Source organism: Delphinapterus leucas, chromosome 13 (genome assembly GCF_059928025.1).
Source record: "Delphinapterus leucas isolate spDelLeu-1000000601 "Yukka" chromosome 13, BTC_Dleu_Yukka2, whole genome shotgun sequence".
NCBI classification, from domain to species: domain Eukaryota; kingdom Metazoa; phylum Chordata; class Mammalia; order Artiodactyla; family Monodontidae; genus Delphinapterus; species Delphinapterus leucas.
The window spans coordinates 72,275,154-72,295,133 of NC_143141.1; the positions used below are offsets into that span (position 1 = coordinate 72,275,154).

Below are 19,980 nucleotides of genomic sequence, written 5' to 3' on the forward strand. Positions count from 1 at the left end.
TTAAACATACACCTGCCCTATGATTCACCAGTTCCATTCCCAAGCATTTACCAGAAAGAAATGAAAACATTATAGTCACCAAAACACTTGTCCAAAAATGTTCACAGCAGGGCTTCCCTGGTGGCGCAGTGGTTGAGAGTCCGCCTGCCGATGCAGGGGACACGGGTTCGTGCCCCGGTCCGGGAAGATCCCACAGGCCGCGGAGCGGCTGGGCCCGTGAGCCATGGCCGCTGAGCCTGCGCGTCTGGAGCCTGTGCTCCTCAACGGGAGAGGCCACAACAGTGAGAGGCCCGCGTACCGCAAAAAAAAAAAAAAAAAAAAAAAAATGTTCACAGCAGTTTTACTCGTAACAACAAGAACTGGAAACAAGCAAACATCCATCCATATGTGGATAAATGAACAAACTGTGGTATTTTTGTACACTGGAATACTACTCAGCACTAGAAATGAACAAGCTACAGGCATGCCTTGTTTTACTGTGCTTTGAAGATATTTTGTTTTTTACAAATTAAAGGTTTATGGCAACCCTGTGTTGTCAGATGATAGGTAGCATTTTTTAGCAGTAAAGTATTCTTTAATTAAAGTATGTACTTTTTTTAGACATAATGCTATTGCACACCTAATAAACTACAGTATAGTATAAACATAACTTTTATATGCACCGAGAAACCAAAAAAAAAAATGTGACTCGCTTTATTGCAATATTTGCTTTATTGCAGTGGTCTGCAACTGAAACTGCAAGATCTCTGAGGTGTGCCTGTATTGACAGATGCTACATGGATGAATCTCAACCATATTGTGTTAAAAGAAATTAGCCAGCACAAGAGAGTACATATAGTATGATGACATTTATATGAAGTTCTAGAACAAGCAAAACTAATCTATAATGATAGGAATTAGAACATTGGTTGCCTCAGAGAAGGAGGGGGGGATTGACAGAAGAGTTCTGGGGATCTAATGTACAGCATGGTGATTATGATTATAGTTAATAAAACTTTTTTTAAAAAAAAGAAAAAGGAAAGGAGAATAAGGCCAGTTTGTGAGGTGATGGAAAGATGCTATATCTTGTTTGGAGACGTGGTTACACATATATGCATCTGTCAAAACGCATCAGGTTTTACACTTAAGATCTATGCATCTCACTATATGCAGAGTATACCTCAATAAAAAACAAAGAAAACAGTTTCCAGAGGCTCGGGAGATGGAGAAACGTGGAGCTGGGTTTAATGGGTCTAGAGTTTCAGTTTTGCAAGATGAAAAATTCTGGAGATTGGTTGCATAACAATGTGAATCTACTTAACGCTACTGAACTGTACACCTAAAACGGTTAAGACGGTAAATTTTATGTAATGTGTATTTTACCACAATTTAAAAAAGCAAACAAAATATGCTACCACGTACAACCTAACAAACCTTACTCATGAGGAGTCAAACACAAACAAGTTAATTTCATAATATTTATGTAGTCCTTGAACTAAAAGAAGCAAGGTAAATCGGTGGGCATGGAAGGTGGTACGGGCGGCCGTGGACAAGTAAGTGGGCACCGCCGTAGGGCTGAGGAACACGGTGGACCCTTTAAACTTCCTAGGTCTCTGCCTGCTTCGGTTCCCCAGAGGACAGAGAGGGATGGAGCTGGAAGATTCAGGAGACCTCTTCCATGAACCCATTTTCTGAGAACTTGGCGCAGCCAGTCCCCTAGAGGTTTGTACGGACAAGAAGGACAAGGTCCTGCCTCAGTTGTGTGCGGCAGGGCCAAAGGAAGGAGGTAGGTGAGGGGAGCGTGTTGAGTCCCTGCACCAGAGGCCTCAGCGCACTAGCCTAAGCTCCACCACTAACACACTATGTGGCCCTGGCCAAGTCCGTCATCTGTCACCTCTGTCGGGAGCCTAACTCAGGGCTTCCTACACAGAGCTCCTCAGCACCCGCTGGGACTTCCCTTGGGCTCAGCTGGTCCAAGAACCAGACAGGGGCAGGCTGGGGGCCCAGAGGGCCGAGGAGAGTCGACCCCCTCCTCCCACATGTGGCTGACATCTAGGCCTGCTGCGTGGCTGAGGGGTGATGCGGACGGTGGGATAGGGGTGGCGACAGTCGGGCCAAGTGGAGGAAGGCAAGCAGAAAGGGCATTGTTGAGGAGCAGCGAATCATGAATCATGCTGTTCATTAACTGGGGCTAATTAAGAGACCAGCATGATGGCCATAGTGCTGGTAATTTCTTAATGCCCGGTTGTCACAGTCCCTGCGGATTAGCCCCTCTACCTCCTCATCGTCCCAGAAGTGCCCTGGGGGATGTCAATGCTTTGGGGGCACCTCTAGACTCTCCTGGCCTTTGCAGTACCTGCTGCCTTGAGAGAAGGGGAAAAAAAGCTGGCAGGCACTTATTAAGCACCTCCTCTGGGTCAGGTCTGTGTTAAAAACTTTCATAAGGGGTATATATCGTTTGGTCCTCCTAACACCCTGAGAGGTGGGACCCATCATTCCCATTTTGTCAATGGGAACATGGAGGCTCAGAATGGGGAGTGGACTTGCCCAAGGTCTCCTGCTAAATTAGACATAGTTCCTGCCCCCTTACCTCACTCCATCACAATGTAGAACTGTCTCATTTGTAAGACTGAAGATACGTCTAGATGTTCTACTCTGACCCCCACCCCATGGCAGTCATCTGCTCTAACAAGTAACCTCCAGGTCTTTCCAACGACCCTCTTCCCTTGCTTGCTGGTGATGGAAACTCCCTCCACTGAGACAGATTTTAAGGGCTTGACTGAGAATGCTCCCCAGAAGAGGGAAGGTGAGATCTTAATTTTTCTGAAATAAATTGGAAAAATGGAGGGACGGATAGCAGTTACAGTGCGCTGCAGAGGTGGATGGAAGAATGAGCTTGCCTTGTCCCAGAGCCTGAAGGAGCTGTTGTGTCTGGAGTACAGGGACTGGGGGGATGGGGGTGGGCAGAGACGAGGTTTGCATTCTCTTTTATCCCCCCGGTGTTTCTAGCAGAGGCAATGGTGTTCACCCTGCAGCCCTGTGAAGATTGGATGAGTGGTGTCAGGTGGGCAGCTCAACAGGATCTGGGGCTCAGCAGAGAGATCCGGGGTAGAGTGAGACCTGAAGCTGTGCCGACCAGAGATGGCTAATCTCTGGGTATCCCCAGAGCCTGCCGCGGTGCACGGCGAAGCTGCTCGATGATGGAGATGGCCGACTGGCTGAATTTCAGCAGATGCCCTCGCTGTGGCCCCAGGGCTTACAATACTGGAAAGAGATTCTAGAGGAACAGCCTATATTCTGGGCCCCACCCCACTGGAAGTCTGTGTCCCCAAGTTCTCCCTATGTTTCTAGGCCTAGCAGCATCCACCCAGCTTCCGGAACACGTTGCTACCATTGCAGTGTTCTCCCTCAGGCCCACCTGCCCTTGCCTTCCCCACAGCTCTCCCACTGAGCCCTCTGACTCCACAGTCCCATTTCTAAGCTGGAAGCCTCCCAGCTGACAGCAGGACCCGGGATGCAAGACTCTCGGTGCGCACACACACATACACACACTTACACACTCACACGTACTTCAGCATCCTTCTCGACAGGCCCCATGTGTCCATCAGACTAACTCCTGCTACCGGGCAGGAGACCTGCTTCTGGAAGACAGAGAAGATACACAGAAACACACAGCACCTTGAGTCCACTTGGTCGTTACTCGGAGGACTGATTTGGTCCCGAACTCCATGAGCTGCTGAAGATCTTAGGTGACAGCCCTATCATGAAAACCAGCCAGGCCCAGGAATCCACCCTCCTGCCAGCATTTTTCAACCCAGGAAGGGATAACAGGCAGTTACGTTTGCCTGCAGAGAGCAGAGAGTAGGAAGCCCATCCTGACCGAGGTGTGGAGGATGGCCGCGGTGTGAGGCCCACCTGCCCACAATCACCCAGTGATTGCAGAAATCTTTTCCTTTTAAAATCATGGGGAAGGGGCGAGCTGAGGGAGACAGGAACCTAGGTATGGGTTTGGCGTTCTACCCTGTTTGTAATTGTGAGCAGTTTTACAAACTTGCATCATCTTTCCCAATACAATAGATTTAGGGGTTCAAAAGTGCTGGCATGATGTCTTTTAAATATTTAGAAACCTTCTCCACCCCTACCACCAAAGCTGAGTATTTGTTTTTTAAAAATAAACCCTTGGCAAGGGTGCCACGTGGCGTCCGCAGCACAGGTAACTGTTGTGCAAGCCGGCCCGCCCGACGGCGGAGGGTGGGGACCTGCCCACAGCTGTCACCCTGTTCCTAATAACTCCTCGGGGCACACCCTACTCATTAGGCCCTGGCTGCGCCTGGCCGCCCAGACTCTTGGTGGAACCAGAATGCCAGGAGCGGGCGGCTCCTTGAACCCTGAACAATCGGCTGTGAGGAGTTAATCCAGACCAAGGGCCGGGGTGCCCAGAAAGCTGGGTGCTGGGAGCTCCCTCTCCCACGCCTAGGACGGGCCTGGGCAGCCTGCACACTGGCCCAGCTCCCGGGTCTCCAGGTGGCCAGGAAGCAGCAGGGGCCCCAGAGGGAGCCCAGCAGAGCTCTAGGCAGTACAGGTGGACTTGTGTTTAGAGGCTGCCTCTCTCAGTGGAGGGCTGAGCCACGCCGACATTACCTCACTCTGGCTCAGTGACCCCCAGGCAGGTAAGGGATGGGACTTGTTTCTGCATTACAGCTGGGGAGCCCAAGCAGAGCGGATGGGCAGGCAGGGAGGGGAGGCCACCGTCAAAGCCCGGCACCTGCCCCGTCTCTGGCACCAGCTGGGCGAACGCCCATGCCGGCAGCGCTGCTGCCCCCTGGAATGGATGCTACCATCTTGGGGTGGGGATGTGCCTCCACTGAAACAAGCTGCCTGCCCCCCACCTCATCTCACCCCCCACCCAGATAATCCAGACCTGTCTCCCCTTCCCCCCGCGCCCCCCCTCCCCACGCCCGCATTTGCGGCCTGTGGCATGAGGAAGGATGGGGCTGCCCAGCCTGGCCCCGCCTGGGAAGTACGTCCCACTGGTGCGTCTGCCAACTCAGGATAAACCGGATTGGGGTTAGGCAGGTGGCAACACGCTGCAATTTGTGGAGGCTCCTGGCCTCTTGCTCTTGTGACACCAGGAGGGTGAGGGTGGTAGCCATCTCTGTCCATTCACGGGGCTCAGACTTGCCAGAAGACAGGCCGGAGTCACAGGCCACAGGCTGGAAGCACAGGATCTGCAGAGACCCAAGGAAGCTGCCGGGAAAGAGCCCTGGCTTGGGACACAGGAGTCCCCAACACAGCAAATCTAGCCCCCCACTAGTGGGCTGGGACAGCCCTCCCCTCCAGGGGCCCATCTGTCCAATGATGGGTTGGATTAGATGAGATCCCCTTACTCCATACTCCTCCACTGTCATCAGGCTGGGCCCCGACTCCCAAATCCTCCATTGCTTCTCTCAATAAACCCATTCTACTGGGGAATTAGAATTAGCCTCTGTCTAAATTGAAGGCCATGCATGTGCAGCTCTGGGCGGGCAGCCCTGGGGTCTCCTGAGAAGAGAGGAGAACCAACCGAAAGACAGGGGGCCCTACCTTGTACCTCCCACCTGGCCCCCATCCCAAACCCTGACCTCGTGAGGCTTACCCGCTCTCTCCAGGTCTCCAAAGCAGGGCTGAGGCATTTGGGCCAGAACCCACTCCTGGAGACACGGGCACAGAAGCCCTGCAGGTATCATGCAGGATGGGGGGCTGTGAGCCCCGCAGTGGGGAGCCCCCCAGGGTGCCAAGGACCAGCCACAGGGCTTGAGTAGGAGTCCAAAGCCCCCTTTAAACCAACTCTGCTTCAACACTCACCCCCTAGGAAGGCCCAGAACAAAGAAACTCCAAGCCCCACACCCCCTTTGCTAACCACTAGAATCGGTTACTCATTTGCAGAGCATGTTTTGGTCGACAAAGCTTTTTCCCATATGTGATGTCATTTGATCCTCACAACAACACGATATTTCCCCATTTTACAGAGGAGGAAACTAAAGCTCAGAAACTCAAGCTTCAGAAGTGGTGAAACCAGAACAGGGAGCCGGGAGGTCAAATTCCAAGGTCAGTGCTCTCTGTGGGGCGCTGTGTCCCTATCTCCAGGCCCTAGGGACCCAGAAACACGCCTCCGGGACTCAGACAGTGGGCTGAGGCCTTCCCAGCCAGCAAGGCTATGTGTCTGCAGTCCAAAGGGCCTAGAGACCCACCCACACTGTTGCCCTGGGCCCACATGCAGGTTCATAGAGAAGGTTGGTAAAGCAAAGCCATTCTGCAGTGGGCCTGAAACTCAGGGTAGACCTTCCCCGGGGACTGACAGGGCTGGATCTCTTTCCTCCTGCTGAAACCCATAACTCTTCTCTTAGAGGAAGAGACCCATTTGCTGCCTTCAAATCTCTGAAGAGCCGTGAGGAACGGGGAATGGCCATCTTCTGTGGGGATGACGGGTGGAAGAAGCAGCAAGCAGATGGGTTACAGTGCAAGGAGGGACCGATGGAAGGAAGAACTCTCCAGGCTGGGTAATCGTTTTGCCCTGGGAACGTTATATAGGAAATTCAACTCCTGTAATGTTGAGTGGGAAGAGTGGGGCTACGAGATAGTTACCCCTTTTCACACCAAGAGCCTATGATGGAATGGGAACTCTCTTGGCTTCTATACGGCCCTTGAATTCCCCTCTATGAGTACCATACTGGATCAAGATAAAGTTGTTGCTGAGTGTCTCTACCTCCTGCTGTTACAGACTGGGATGGAGTGGAGAGAAGAGGTCAAGAAGCAGGGATGGTGGGCTGTGTGGTGGCCCCTGGACCACAGCCAGCTGAGAGTCTGATGTGGGAAGGGTCTGCTGGAGCTCCACGCTCTGAGCGCCGAGTGCCCTGAGGCCATCTTTACCTGCTGTCCCCGAGAGGTAACTGGGGCATTCCCATTGATTTGGGCGGCCAGCCAAAGACCTGCCTGGGCCTCATGGGCAGCTGTCTCCTTTGCCACAGTGACCAGAATGAGTTGCCAGGTCAAGGCAAGCCCGGCCTCAGCCATGGGTGTTGGTCAGCCACCTGTGTCCAAGAGACAGCTGGCCAATCACTGGCCATCCCTCCTCTGCAGCTGGCCTGGATTGTCCATATCGAAGAGGAGCTCTCTTAGGACATCTGAGTAACTGAAATCTGGAATCTGGAGCTACAGGTGGAGTGATTTGACTCTAGCATCCCAACACTGTCCGCGGAACACCTCAAGCTACAAAATTGTCTGCCGCAGTTCCTTGAGGGTTAAGAGAAACCAGACCGTCCCCCTCGTCCAGAAATCCTCCCAGGAGTGTGCTCAGTTGGTGAACAGAGGGTGGCACCATCCCTCCCCCACCACACCTCCTGGCCACCCACCTCCTGCTTGGTTCTTGGTTTTCCCCTGGAGGCATTCCCTGCCACCCTGGGGAGGTGTGGGTACAAGCAGCCTTCAGGCTCAGCCCAGCCTGGCCCATGCTCTTCTAGGAGTCCTGGGAGCTACTCCCACTCATTCATTCGTTACTCAATGCTTCCTGAGCACCTGTGCACCTGCAAACCTAAAACAGCAGATAACTCCCTCATAGAAAAATGGGCAAAGGATATGAACAGGTGATTCCCAGACCCGGCCTTGCTACTTATTTGCTGTGTAAATTTGGGGAAGTAACTTAACCACTCTGTGCCTGTTTTCTTATCGGTAAAATTGTGATAATAATGCTTCTAATTCACTGGGTTACTGTGGAAACTGAATGAGATAATCCACATTTTATGAGTAGAATTGTGTCCCCCACCAAATCCACGTGTTGAAGCCCTAACCTCCTGGTACCTCAGAATTTATTTGGAGACAGGGACTATAACGGGTGCTGACGTTAAAATGAGGCCATTAGGGCCTATAAGGGGTGATGACGTTAAAATGAGGCCATTGGCCCTAATCCAATATGACTGGTGTCCTTGGAAGAAGAGGAAAAGACAAAGAAATGGGCACACAGAGAAAAGACCATGTGAAGAGGTAGCAAAAGGGTGGCCAAGGAAAGAGGCTGAAGGAGAAATGAACCCTGTGGGCACCCTGATCTTGGCCGTCTAGCCTCCAGAACCCTGGGAAAATAAATGTCTGTGGTATTTTGTTATGGCAGTCCTGGCATACTAATATACCACCCAAAGCACTAGAACAGCATCTGGCATATGGTATATACTCAATAAATACTAATTACTGCCATAAATATTATTGTTTATCTCAGCTGTATACCCACCATATTCGTTTCCTACTGCCGCTGTAGAAAATTACCCCCAAACGAACTGGCTTAAGATAACACATATTTATTTTCTTATAGTCCTGTAGGTCAGAAATCCCACTGGACTAAAATCAAGATGTCTGCACGGCTGTATTCCTTCTGGAGGCTCTAGGGAAGGACCCATTTCCTTGTCTTTTCCAGTTTCTAAAGGCCACCTCATTTCTTGGCTGTGGCCCCTTCCTTCATCTTTAAAGCCAACAGGGTAAGATGTTCCAATCGATCTTTCTCTGACCCTCCTGCCTCCCTCTTATAAAGACCCTATGATTACATGGGGCCCACCCAGATGATTCAGGATCACCTTCTCATCTCAAGATCCCTAACTTAATCACACCTGCAAAGTCCCTTTTGCCATGGAAGGTCACATGTTCACAGATTTGGGGGATTAGGACATGTGCATCTTTGGGAGAAGGGCCATTATTCTGCCTACCACACACATAATCTATGATTAAGTGAGAAAAGCGACCCATAGAACAACACCTATAGGTTAATCTCATTTATGGAAAAAGATACTAAATCAATTTATAGAGAGAGAAAGAAACTCACACAACTATTAACCATGGGGAGGGAGTTGGGGCTTATGCTTTTTGTGTATTGCTCTAACTTTTTTCTTTTACAGTATGCACATATTCACAGATTACTTGTGTAATTTGATTTTTTTTTTTTTTAAGTAATCCAAAGGAAAAAAGAAGAGATGAGTACCCATCCTTGGGGAGCTCAGTCTAGGGACGTCAAACAAATCAACAGCCTCAAGTCCTCTCGCTTCATGGTCTGAGAAGAGGCAGCTGGCGTGGAGGCTCCCGCCTGCCTGGGTGACACTACCTGAGGTGACACTTCTGCTGGGCTCTGAAGGATAAGAAAAAGTTTCCCAGATAGAGAGGAGGCAGAAGACTGTTGCCAATGGCAGCGGGCCTAAAGGGGCCGCCCCTTACCGGGCGGTGTAGGAGCCATGGAGCAGAGGCCAGAGGCATGACTGGGCTGCTTGGCTGTGGGCAGGCCCTGTGCTGAGCGGTGGTGTAGGCATTTCCTCATTAGATGTAAGTGAACTGAGGCTGTGTGTTTTGATGAGACGAGAGAAGGTCTGACTGGATGAGAAAGGGCATGAAAGCAGGTGGCAGGGCCTTGGTGCAGCTGGTGCAGACAGGGAGAGCTGGGGAAGGGGGCAGTTAGGGCAGAGCAAGAGGCAGTGCTTTCCCTCAGTCCCCACCCACCTCCCACGGCCCCATCTGCAAGCTTAGCCCCAAGGCAAGTAGCAGGCCCAGAACAAGGTCTCGGGCAGCCTCTCCTAGGGTTGCGGGGGCTTCTGGGCCTGACCTGGGACCTGCTGCCTGGGGGCTGACTGCCAGGTCTGCATGGGGTGTGCAAGGCAGCTGGCCACAGACCCGGCCAGGTCATCCTGGCAGCGAGGGGACGGCACAACGCCATTTCTCTTAGTCCACTGGGGCTGCTATAACAAAATACCACCGATTGGGTGGCTTATAAACATCAGGAATGGACTTCCCTGGTGGCGCAGTGGTTAAGAATCCGCCTGCCAATGCAGGGGACACAGGTTCGAGCCCTGGTCCCGGAAGATCCCACATACCGCAGAGCAACTAAGCCCGTGTGCCACAACTACTGAGCCTGCGCTCTAGAACCCGCGAGCCACAACTACTGAGCCCACGTGCTGCAACTACTAAAGCCTGCACACATAGAGCCAGTGCTCCGCAAAAGAGAAGCCACCACAATAAGAAGCCCACGCACCTCAACGAAGAGTAGCCCCCGCTCGCTGCAAGTAGAGAAAGCCCGCTTGCAGCAATGAAAATCAAACGTGGCCAAAAAATAAATAATTAAATAAACAAATTCATAAATAAATAAACATCAGGAATTATTTCTCACAGTTCTGCAGGTCGGAAGTCCAAGATCAGGGTGCCAGCACGGTCAGGTGAGGGCCCTCCCAGGGTCTCAGGCAGCTGACTTCTTGCTGTGTCTTCACCTGGTGGAAAGGAAGCAAGGGGTGTCTCTGGGGCTGGTTTTACAAGGGTGCTCATTCCACTCATGACCTAATCACCTCCCAAAGGCCCCACTTCCTAATACCATCACCTTGGGGGTTAGGCTTCAACATTTGAATTTTGGGGGGACACAAACATTCAGATCATAGCACCCTCGAAGGGTTCCCAAGCTGGGGTGAGGCTCGGTCTGTGGGCGGGGAAAGCAGACAGAGGGCCTTCAACCTGTGGCCAGCCACCCTGTGTGCTTGTCCTGACTTGCAGAGAGAACCCAGCCATGTCTCGAAGATGTAACTGCAGATAACACAGAAGGCACCTGTCAGTGGCAGAGGGGAGAGGTGATTGGGTGGGTGGGATTAGTTTAGGGGGTAGCCAGTTTCCATGTTCCAATGGCACCCTAGCCCAAATGATGGGCCCACATCTCTGCCAGTTTCAAGCTGTGTGGTGTTGGACAAGTTACTTAGCCTCTCTGGGCCTCAATTTACCCATCTCTAAAGTAGGGGTAATAATAGTATCTGCTTCATAGGTTACTGTCTGGTAAGTGCTTGGAACAGCTTAAGTGCTAGTGGTCATTCCTGGGGACCCTCCATGGATCTCCCAGCTCGGCCTGGCAGGCGAGGACCCCTTCAGGGTCTCCACAGCGCCGTATCCCACCCTCAACCAGTCACCCACTCACACCTGCTCCTTGGGCCCATGGGGTGGCCCCGTCAGCAGGACCTGTGGCACAGGGAAGGGGGAGGAGTGATGGCTTATGAGGCAGTGGTTACGGGGTGCGAGGGCTCTGAAATGGTGGGAGGTGGGGACGGGAGGAAGCAGGGGTTTCAGAGTAGCAGAGACTCCCTCGGGGAGATCTGTCCAGGGCAGAGACTGCTGGTCACCGAATGCCTGGCTTTGGGGTATCAGAGCCAGCTTTGACGGGAGCCAGAGCTGTTGCGAAATGTTCCAAACAGAATTACATACTTTTAATTCACTTTAATTATATAAAAGACCTGCATGTCAGGCAGCACTTGTGAGAAGGGGAGAAGGTGTCACCAAGTCAGAGAAATGCTGATGATCTGGGTCCACTCAGGAGAGTTGGGGGTGTGGGTGTCTAGATACTGATTGTGGCTGTAGGATGAGCAGGCCAGGGGCTCTGGAATGCTAATATTGTTCTTGGAGAGGGAGAGGTGTGCTGATCTGTTGGAGCCCACAGGGAGGCCCATCTCAGATGAAAGGGGCGGAGCTCAGCACTGAGGAACTCAAGGAAATCATCCCAGTTTGCAAACTAGTGGCATAGCCGGGGAAAAGTAACAGCCTGTGGTTTTCTAATACCATTGCCAAATGGGGGCAGGGGCCTACTGACCGGGGTGTGAAATGCAGGCTATCGATTTGTTTGATCTGTGAGGGATTCTCAGAAAAGGGCCGACCAAGGCAGGGGTGGAAATGATTGCAGAGGAAGCCCAGGCCTGCCGCAAACCGGCTGTGTAGCCTGGAACGAGCTGTTTGCACTCTCTGGGTTCCACCTCAGTCGTGTCGTAATAAGGAAGGATGGCTGCATAACCATGACATAATTATCATGCAGGACTTACTAGGTTTGAGTCACCTTAAGTACATTATCTCACATAATCCTTCCAATAACCCTATGGAGTTATCCTCATTTTGCAGATGAGAAAATGGAAGTTCAGGGAGGTTGAGTAACTCATCCAAGTTCACTCAGCTAATGAGTGACCCAACAGGGATTTAAAGGCTTGAATGGCTTTAAATGGTTGCTAGCGCCGTGCTAGATCCCTCGGGGTCAGCTCTGTGCTCCATCCTGAGCGTGAAAAATAGGGAGGGGTCGCCCCCATTCCTTTGCGCTCTACCTCACTGCTGCTTGAGGGCCGGGTCCTGGGCTCGATGTGCAGGCAGTGGGTTGGGATGGCCCCGGCCACCACCAGGACCCCCGAGCACGTGGAGAGGAGGTGAGAGCCCTGGCACCTCCACAACCTATACACCTCCCGTCCCCAGGTCTGAGAAAGGCCACGCCCTTGCTTTAAAATGAACTCCTCTCTCCAAGAGCTTATTACACATACCCTTTACACAGCAACTTAATCAAATAATAACTTCTGTGCAAACCTCTACAAAGGACCTTTTCACCCAGGGCTCATTTAATGCTCACAGCCTCGCAGGCGGGGATGTTGTCATCATCATTACCATTTGGACAGTCAACTGAGGCAGAAAGGTAGCCAAGGATAGGTGCTACAGTCGCTTGTGGCTCTTCAATGGCCAGCTGGGTGCCCTTGGACAAGTCACCTATCCTTCAGAGCCTGAGCGTCCTCATCTGTGACCTGGGGATGGTTGTGAGGACTAAAGGCAGAGTGGGTGTGCAGGGCTCAGTACTCTGCTCGTGCAGGGTAAGCGCTCAGCAGTGATAGCCTGTATGTTTCTAGGTCCCTTTTTTAAAATGGAGTTAATTTTTTAGAGCAGTTTTAGGTTCACAGCAAAACTGAAAGTACAGAGGTTCCCATACACCCTCTGGCCCCCGCCAACACACACACACACACACACACACACACACACACACACACACGGCCTCCCCACCACCAACATCCCCCACCAGCGTGGTTACAGTCCCTGAACCCGCACTGACACATCATGACCACGCAGAGTCCCCAGTTTACATTAGGGTTCTTTCTTAGTGTTGTGCGCTCTATGGACAAATGCATAATGCCGTTTACCCCCATTATAATATACAGAGTACTTTCACTGCCCTAGAAGTCCTCCGTGCTCTGCCCATTCATCCCTCCCTCCCCTTGAACGGTCGGCAACCACTGATCTTTTTACTATCTTCATAGTTTTGCCTTTTCCAGAATGTCATATAGTTGGAATTGCACAGCATGTAGACTTTTTAGACTGACTTCTTTCACTTAGCAGTATGCTTTCAAGTTTCCTCCATGTCTTTTTGTGGCTTGATCGCTCATTTCTTTTTATCGCTGAAGAATATTCCATTGTCTGGATGTGCCACAGTTTCTTTCTTCATCCACCTACTGAAGGACATCTTGGTTGCTTCCAAGTTTTGGCAATTATAAATAAAGCTGCTGTAAACATCCATGTACAGGGTTTTGTGTGGACATAACTTTTCAACTTGCTTGGATAAATACCTAGGAGCACCATTGTGGGTTCATAAAGAGTATGTTTAATGTAGGCTCTTGTTTTTTTATCCAGTCTGACACTATGTCTTTTGATTGGAGTATTTAGTCCATCAACATTTAAGGTAATTACTGGTAGATACGTATGTATTGGAAACAACCTAAATATCCATTGACATATGAATGGATAAAGAAGATGTGGTATATGTGTGTGTGTGTGTGTGTGTGTGTGTGTGTGTGTATATATATATGTGTATATATATATATTACTCAGCCATAAAAAGAATGAAGTAATGCCATTTGCAGCAACATGGATGGACCTCTAGATTATCATACTAAGTGAATTAAGTCAGAAAAAGACAAATACCATATGATATCACTTAACATGTGGAATCTAAAATATGACACAAATGAACTTATCTACGAAACAGAAACAGACTCAGACATAGAGAACAGACTGGTGGTTGCCAAGGGGGAAAGGGGAGGGGGGAGGGAAGGAGTGTGAGTTTGGTATTAGCAAATGCAAGCTATTTTAAAAAAAATTTTTTTTGGCTGCATTGGGTCTTCGTTGCTGCACACAGGTTTTCTCTAGTTGCAGCGAGTGGGGGCTGCTCTTCGTTGCGGTGCGCGGGCTTATTGCAGTGGCTTCTCTTGTTGTGGAGCATGGGCTCTAGGTGCACGGGCTTCCGTAGTTGCAGCACACGGGCTCAGTAGTTTGGCTCATGGGTTCTAGAGAACAGGCTCAGTAGTTGTGGCGCACGGGCTTAGTTGCTCCGTGGCACATGGGATCTTCCCGGACCAGGACTCGAACCCATGTCCCCTGCATTGGCAGGCGGATTCTTAACCTCTGTGCCACCAGGGAAGTCCATAAACTATTATATATATGTATAACTGAGTCACTTTGCTGTATACCAGAAACTAACACAACATTGTAAATCAACTATACTTCAATAAAACAAAATTTTTTTTTAAAAAGAGTATATTTAGCTTTGTAAGAAACTGCTAAACTGTCTTCCAGAGCGGCTGCACCATTTCTCTTTCCCACCAGCAATGGCTGTGGCTTTTATTTTCCATTGAGAAAAAAGAAGTGACTAGCTTAAGATCATACAGCCATTTGTTGGCAGAAGAAGGACCTGAGGACAGTACCATTTCGGGTGGTTTCCCTTTGACCACATTGCCCCTCAGCTAGACACACCAGTCTCACGCCCTGACAAACACTCACATTTATTCGCTACGGTTTTCAAGACCCAATTCTCGGTGCAGTTGTGTGTGGAGCAGTCCTCTTCTGCCCCGTCCAGGAAAGCCTGCCATCCAGTCCCTGCATCTGAGAAGGTTGTGATGCTCTTGCCCCATGCCCGGGTGCATAGGGGCCAGTGTCCAGGTGTTCCAAGCTTACCTGCACCTGGAGAAGAACCAGACGTCCTGGAAGGCTCTTTCCCCTGTAAAAGCAGACCCAGCCAGCCCCACAGTCCCAGGAGTCACTGTAACTTCATCAGGGACTGGCAGAGGGAAAGAAACGGCCCCTACACTCGCCCCTTACTCCAGCTCTGAGCCCTTCCTCCCTTCCTCCCTTCTGTAGGTGAAATTCACATAATAAAATTAACCATTTTGGGGCTTCCCTGGTGGCGCAGTGGTTGAGAGTCCGCCTGCCGATGCAGGGGACACAGGTTCGTGCCTCTGTTTGGGAGGATCCCACATGCCGCGGAGCGGCTGGGCCCGTGAGCCATGGCCGCTGAGCCTGCACGTCCGGAGCCTGTTGCTCCACAATGGGAGAGGCCACAACAGTGAGAGGCCCGTGTACTGCAAAAAAAAAAAAAAAAAAAAAAAAATTAACCATTTTTAAAGCGTACAATTCAGCGGCCTTCATAACATTTCATAATGTTGTGCAATCACCACTACCTGTTTCTAAAACATTTTTATCACCTTAAAAGAAAAACCCTGTACCCATTGATCTATCACCCCCATCCTCCCTGTCCCCAGCCCCTGGCAACCACCAACTCACATTCTACCTCTTTGGGTGTACCTATTCTGGTAACAGAATAAACGGAATCATATAGCCAGACCTTTGGTGTCTGGCTCCAAACACGTTTCTCGGACCACACTTTCTGTAACTCCCTGAGGAAGGAGGAGAAGCAGGGGCTTCTGCTGTTTCCTTTTCTTCCGTCCCTGCCCCCGGTCTACATTGCCCTGCACCCCCTGCCCAGAGCGTCTGTGGCCCACCTCATCCGTTCCGTGCCATTTCCTATTCCTGTAACTACCCCCCAGCTGAGGACCTTGATGCTTCCTAGATTCAGTCAACAAATAGCTTCTGGGCTGGCAGGGGAGACAGACAGGTAAACAATCATTGCGGCGGTATGATGAGACACTGCTGGGGGTTTTCAGAGAGTCAGGGGAGCCCAGAGGAGAGACATGGAACCGAGCCTCGGGCTGAGGGTGGTCAGGGAAGATAACATGGAGACTGGGGGTCCCGTCTGTCTTGTTCATGCCGTTTGTTTCCTCAGCACAGTTCCTGGCACCTAGAACAGGATGAATGACAAGTCCATCCATCAACCAAAGCAGCTCTTGGCTAAGAGCTGAAGGATGAAGTTGTTTATACCATAAATTGGGCATAACTTACCTGAAGATTGTAGGCAAAGATTCAGCCCCTATAATACCCTGAAAGGCATTTCAATCTAGATCAACATGGAAGGGGACGGGGAGTCAAGTGGCAAGACGTGGGGCCAGATCACACAAGGCCTTGGAAGATGCACAAAGGAGATTGACTTTAATCTGAGTGAAAAGAGGAAGGACTTCAAGAAGATTTGCGTTTTAGGAACTCATCATTCTAATCTAGGTTAGAGATTATGATGACCTAAGGATGTGTCAGGCGGACAGAAGAGAGATCATTCTTGCCCTCCTGCAGCTGATGTTCCAGTGGGGAACAGAGACACTTAATATGCTGTTTAAAATAATTGAATAGTCCCAAAGGTGCAAGATGATCTGAGGGATGCCATGGCAGGGAACTCTTTAAATTTCAGTGACCTTTAAATTGAGTGACCTTTAAATTGGGACCTGAGAAATGAACAGGAGATGGTCAGAGAGACAGGCAAAGAGATTTCCAGGCTACCCTAAAGCTGTTATGAAGGTCCTGAGCAAAATGTGTTGAAGGAACTGAGAAAAGTCCAGTGTGGTTGTTGAGAAAATGTGAGGCTGGGAGTTTGACCAGATGAGGCTGGGGAGGAAGAAGGAATCAAACCCCAAAGAACCCGCTTACACATTTTGAAATCACCCTCAGCAAAACAGGAAGTTTTTAATGATGTAAGCAGGATTCTCGTTTTCAAAATAGGATCACTTGCATTTCTCCTTTGCATTTCTGTGCATGTGACCTCCTTCCTGATCAGTGCATCCGTCTGCTTGCCTTGAAAGTGGTGTCAGAATTATCAGAGAAAAACAATTCAGAGAAGGAGATAAGTAGTATTTAGCTTCTGACATTGAAAATAAGATTTTTCAGCCAGGCGATAGTCTTGAAAGACTCTCTATCAAGAAAAAGGTGTTCTGGATGTCTTTAACTTTCTCTTTAAGATTTCAAGAAGCTAACCTGACAGAATGGATCTTAGGGCGTTATCTAAAGAAGAGAACAGGGACTTCCCTGGTGGCCCAGTGGTTAGGACTCCGCGCTTCCACTGCAGGGGGCACAGGTTCGATCCCTGGTCGGGGAACTAAGATCCCGCGTGCCACGTGGTGCGGCCAAATAAATAAATAAGCGTGCAAGCTACCAAAAAGAAAAAAAATGAAGAGGAGAACAGAGGAGAGAGCCTCGATCTCTAGTCTGGAGGATGTTGGGGAGGAGGTAAGAGAGGAGGCAAGTGTGGAAGGAAGTCAGGTGTGCACCCTAGTGGTCCATCCTCCAGTTGATGTCCCAGATAGCAAAGGTGTGTTAGATGAGGGAGGGAGGGGAGCCTGGGAGGAGATTTCCTTAAATATCTCTCTAGAGGTCTTCACATCAAAGTAAATTGCAGGGTGGTTAGGCACAGGGAAGGTTTGAATTTAACCTTCTGAAGCCACCCTGGGTTCCCATGCAGTGTTAAAATGATGGCTGCATTAGATCTGTAGCTGTGGGTTTTATATAAGAAATAGACAAGAAGCAGATAGATGGAAATCCTGCTAAGCATTTTTTTTTTAATGCATTGAACAAACAACAACAAAAAGTATTGACTATAGCCTGTCATTTAATAGTTACTTCCTTATACAATCCCTGGGTCCCAGAACCTGCAGTAGCAGGAAGTAGACGGTGAACACTCTGAAGCTCCCAGGGGGCCTCTGCTCACCAATGCCAGTTTCAGGCGTAGCCATGGGGGATAATGCACCAAGAAGGGCCTCCCAGAAGGAGAATCCCAGAGACACAGACAGTGGACAAAGCTCCACTGCCGGGGAGGGGGGTTCCCTCCTCCAGTCTATCAGTATCTGATCGTTGTCATGAACCAGTGTCGGATGTGTTCCCTTGATTCCCTTTTCTGAATGGGAGTCTTCACTGCAGTTATCCTATTCCTATTCCGCCTGGCAAGTAAGTATGGGGTGGAGTGTTTTCGCTTAGATGTGTTCAGACCATACAGAGCTTCATCTGAAGCCCATGGAGAGGGCTGCACTTCGCCTGATGACCCTGGGCCCTTGATCTGCCTGAGGCTTTGGAGTTGTCTCCCCGGGGGAGGAAAGGAAATAATAATTCAGTGCATGAGAAGAGGGAGGCATATACATTTTGGGGTGGCCAAAGGGCAGACTATGGCAGAAACTGCCCATTGGTTACTCCAGTACCCATTCTTCCCTCCTTCCTCAATAACACAACCCCCAGTTTTATGACTAAGGCTGTGTATCCCTAAGGCTGTATTTAAGATTACATTTCTCAGACTCCCTTGCAGCTAGCTCTGACCATGGGAGTAACTTCTAGCTAATAACATATAAATAGAAGTGTCATAAGGTTTTTCAGGAAACTCTCTGTAAGAGGGAAGGAGTTGAAATAAAAGAGGGGGAGGAGAAGCCTCTCTCCCATTCCACCATACTGCTTCTTGGAAAGCAAATATGATGGCTAGAGTTTGGTAGAACACGGATCATGGAAATTAGGGCCATATCTTGGGAATGGACAGGAAAGAAAAGCTAGAGGATTTTGGCCCCTGACAACTTCATGAAACCACCAGACCAGCCCTCAAGCTCTGGCTCCAGACTTTTATAGGAGAGACTAAAGCTCTGTGTGTTCAAGGTTCTGTTTATATGGGTTTTCTGTCACTGGCAGCTGAATGTAATACTAATGGATATATCTCTACCACAGGCTTTGAGTGGGAGACTTACACAATCAATTTAGTGGTTGGGCCCCAGAACCTACAGACTGTGAACACACAAAATGTTGGCGCTATGGCTGCAGAATGGGGATTGGAGGTGACATCCCAGGTGAGGGATGACAGGGGTTTGTACGAGGATGGTGATGGTAGGGTTGGATAGCACATTCAGATCTGAAGCATATTTAGGAAGCGAGACAGGAGTTCGTGGTGGTGAGGGAGAGATGAGAGTCAAGGGCAGGAAGAGGGAAGCCAAAGAAAATGGCATTGCAAGGAAGGAGCGGTGAGCAGAGCCAGCTGCCGTGCCGTGGTCAAGGAAGATGCGGGCTGAGATATATCTGTAGGATTTGGTCACAAGGAAGTAGTCTCAGGGCAGTGGAAGTGGAAGCAGACTTGAGTGGGTTGAGGAAAGAGTGGGAGGTGAAGAAGTGGGCCCAGCGAGTAAAGATAACTCCTGCGAGGCTGAAATAGGGATGGAGTCAAGGGAGGGCTCTTATCCCTTTTAAGATGGGCAAGACTGGACCTCATTTAATGGGAAGAGCCCTTAGAGAGGCAGAGGTCAACGAAGGAATAAGAAGAGGTATAAGCTGCTTGAGGAAGGTCCCTGAGAAGAAGGTGGGAGGAATGAGGCTTGGGGAGCAGGAGGGACCCTTCTCTGTTAAAGCAGGCAAAGGAGGGCAGGCAGGAGACACGCTGTCTCTCTCCCGAGCTGTGGGCAGAGCCCCTGGCCTCCCTGCTCCCCGCTCCCATCTCCCCATCTTGCACATCTGCTGCCTCAATATTCCTAGTGTGTGACGGAAGCCACGTCCATACCCGCCGGCCCCCTGCCCACAGCTCCCAATACCTCAAAACAAAATTCTCATTTCTGCTTACATTTGGGGTCTCAGCTTAAATGCCACTAGTTCTGGGAAGCCCCACAGATTAGGGAAAGTCCCAGCGATAACTGCACCCATGACAGCTTATGTGTCTTCTTTGAGATGCCCAGTGAACTTGTAATTACTTGATCGTACTCCCATTAGACGATGGCAGGGGTGTGCGTGTATGTGTATGTGTGTGTGTGTGTGTGTGTGTGTGTGTGTGTGTGTGCGCGCACGCATGTGGGTGCTGCCTTATCACCTCTATCTCCCCAGCGCGGAGGACAGGGCCTGGCACACATAGGCACTACATTGGGCTGAATGACTGACTGATGAGAAGATTCAAGCTTGTCATTGAGGCTCTCGAGATCTCAGGTTCAATTTCCAGCATCCCTTAAACCTACCCATGCTCCAGATGTTGGAGGCTACTTCCTGGTCCCCAAAACT

General features: G+C 50.2%; 1 protein-coding gene and 1 long non-coding RNA gene across 23 annotated transcripts in view; one reads left to right on the plus strand and one right to left on the minus strand.

The window, feature by feature from the left end:
- The window catches only part of FOSL2 (FOS like 2, AP-1 transcription factor subunit), a 57,146-nt gene that overhangs the window by 9,971 nt on the left and 27,195 nt on the right, over positions 1–19,980 (minus strand). For 9 of the 17 annotated variants that reach the window (XM_089923310.1, XM_089923317.1, XM_089923316.1 and 6 more), the window contains 3 exons: positions 14,975–15,170; positions 14,593–14,772; positions 10,154–10,250 (listed from right to left, as the gene is read on the minus strand). In XM_089923310.1, coding sequence (XP_089779436.1) covers positions 10,154–10,250; positions 14,593–14,772; positions 14,975–15,170 — 473 coding nt within the window. Of the gene's footprint in view, positions 1–79; positions 3,621–4,927; positions 5,208–10,153; positions 10,251–14,592; positions 14,773–14,974; positions 15,171–19,980 lie in introns of those variants that run through there. The other 8 variants (XR_016395484.1, XR_016395483.1, XR_016395482.1 and 5 more) reach the window with 8 other exon arrangements.
- Positions 4,287–10,585, plus strand: LOC149747788 (uncharacterized). 6 transcript variants are annotated; one of them, XR_016395487.1, is made up of 4 exons: positions 4,287–4,649; positions 5,988–6,066; positions 6,366–8,483; positions 8,950–10,585. It is a non-coding gene; the product is annotated as an uncharacterized LOC149747788 (long non-coding RNA). The 6 variants fall into 6 exon arrangements; XR_016395486.1 differs by having other exon boundaries at positions 4,287–6,066; positions 6,366–6,518; positions 6,740–8,483; positions 8,950–10,584; XR_016395488.1 differs by having other exon boundaries at positions 4,287–6,066; positions 6,366–7,601; positions 8,321–8,483; positions 8,950–10,583.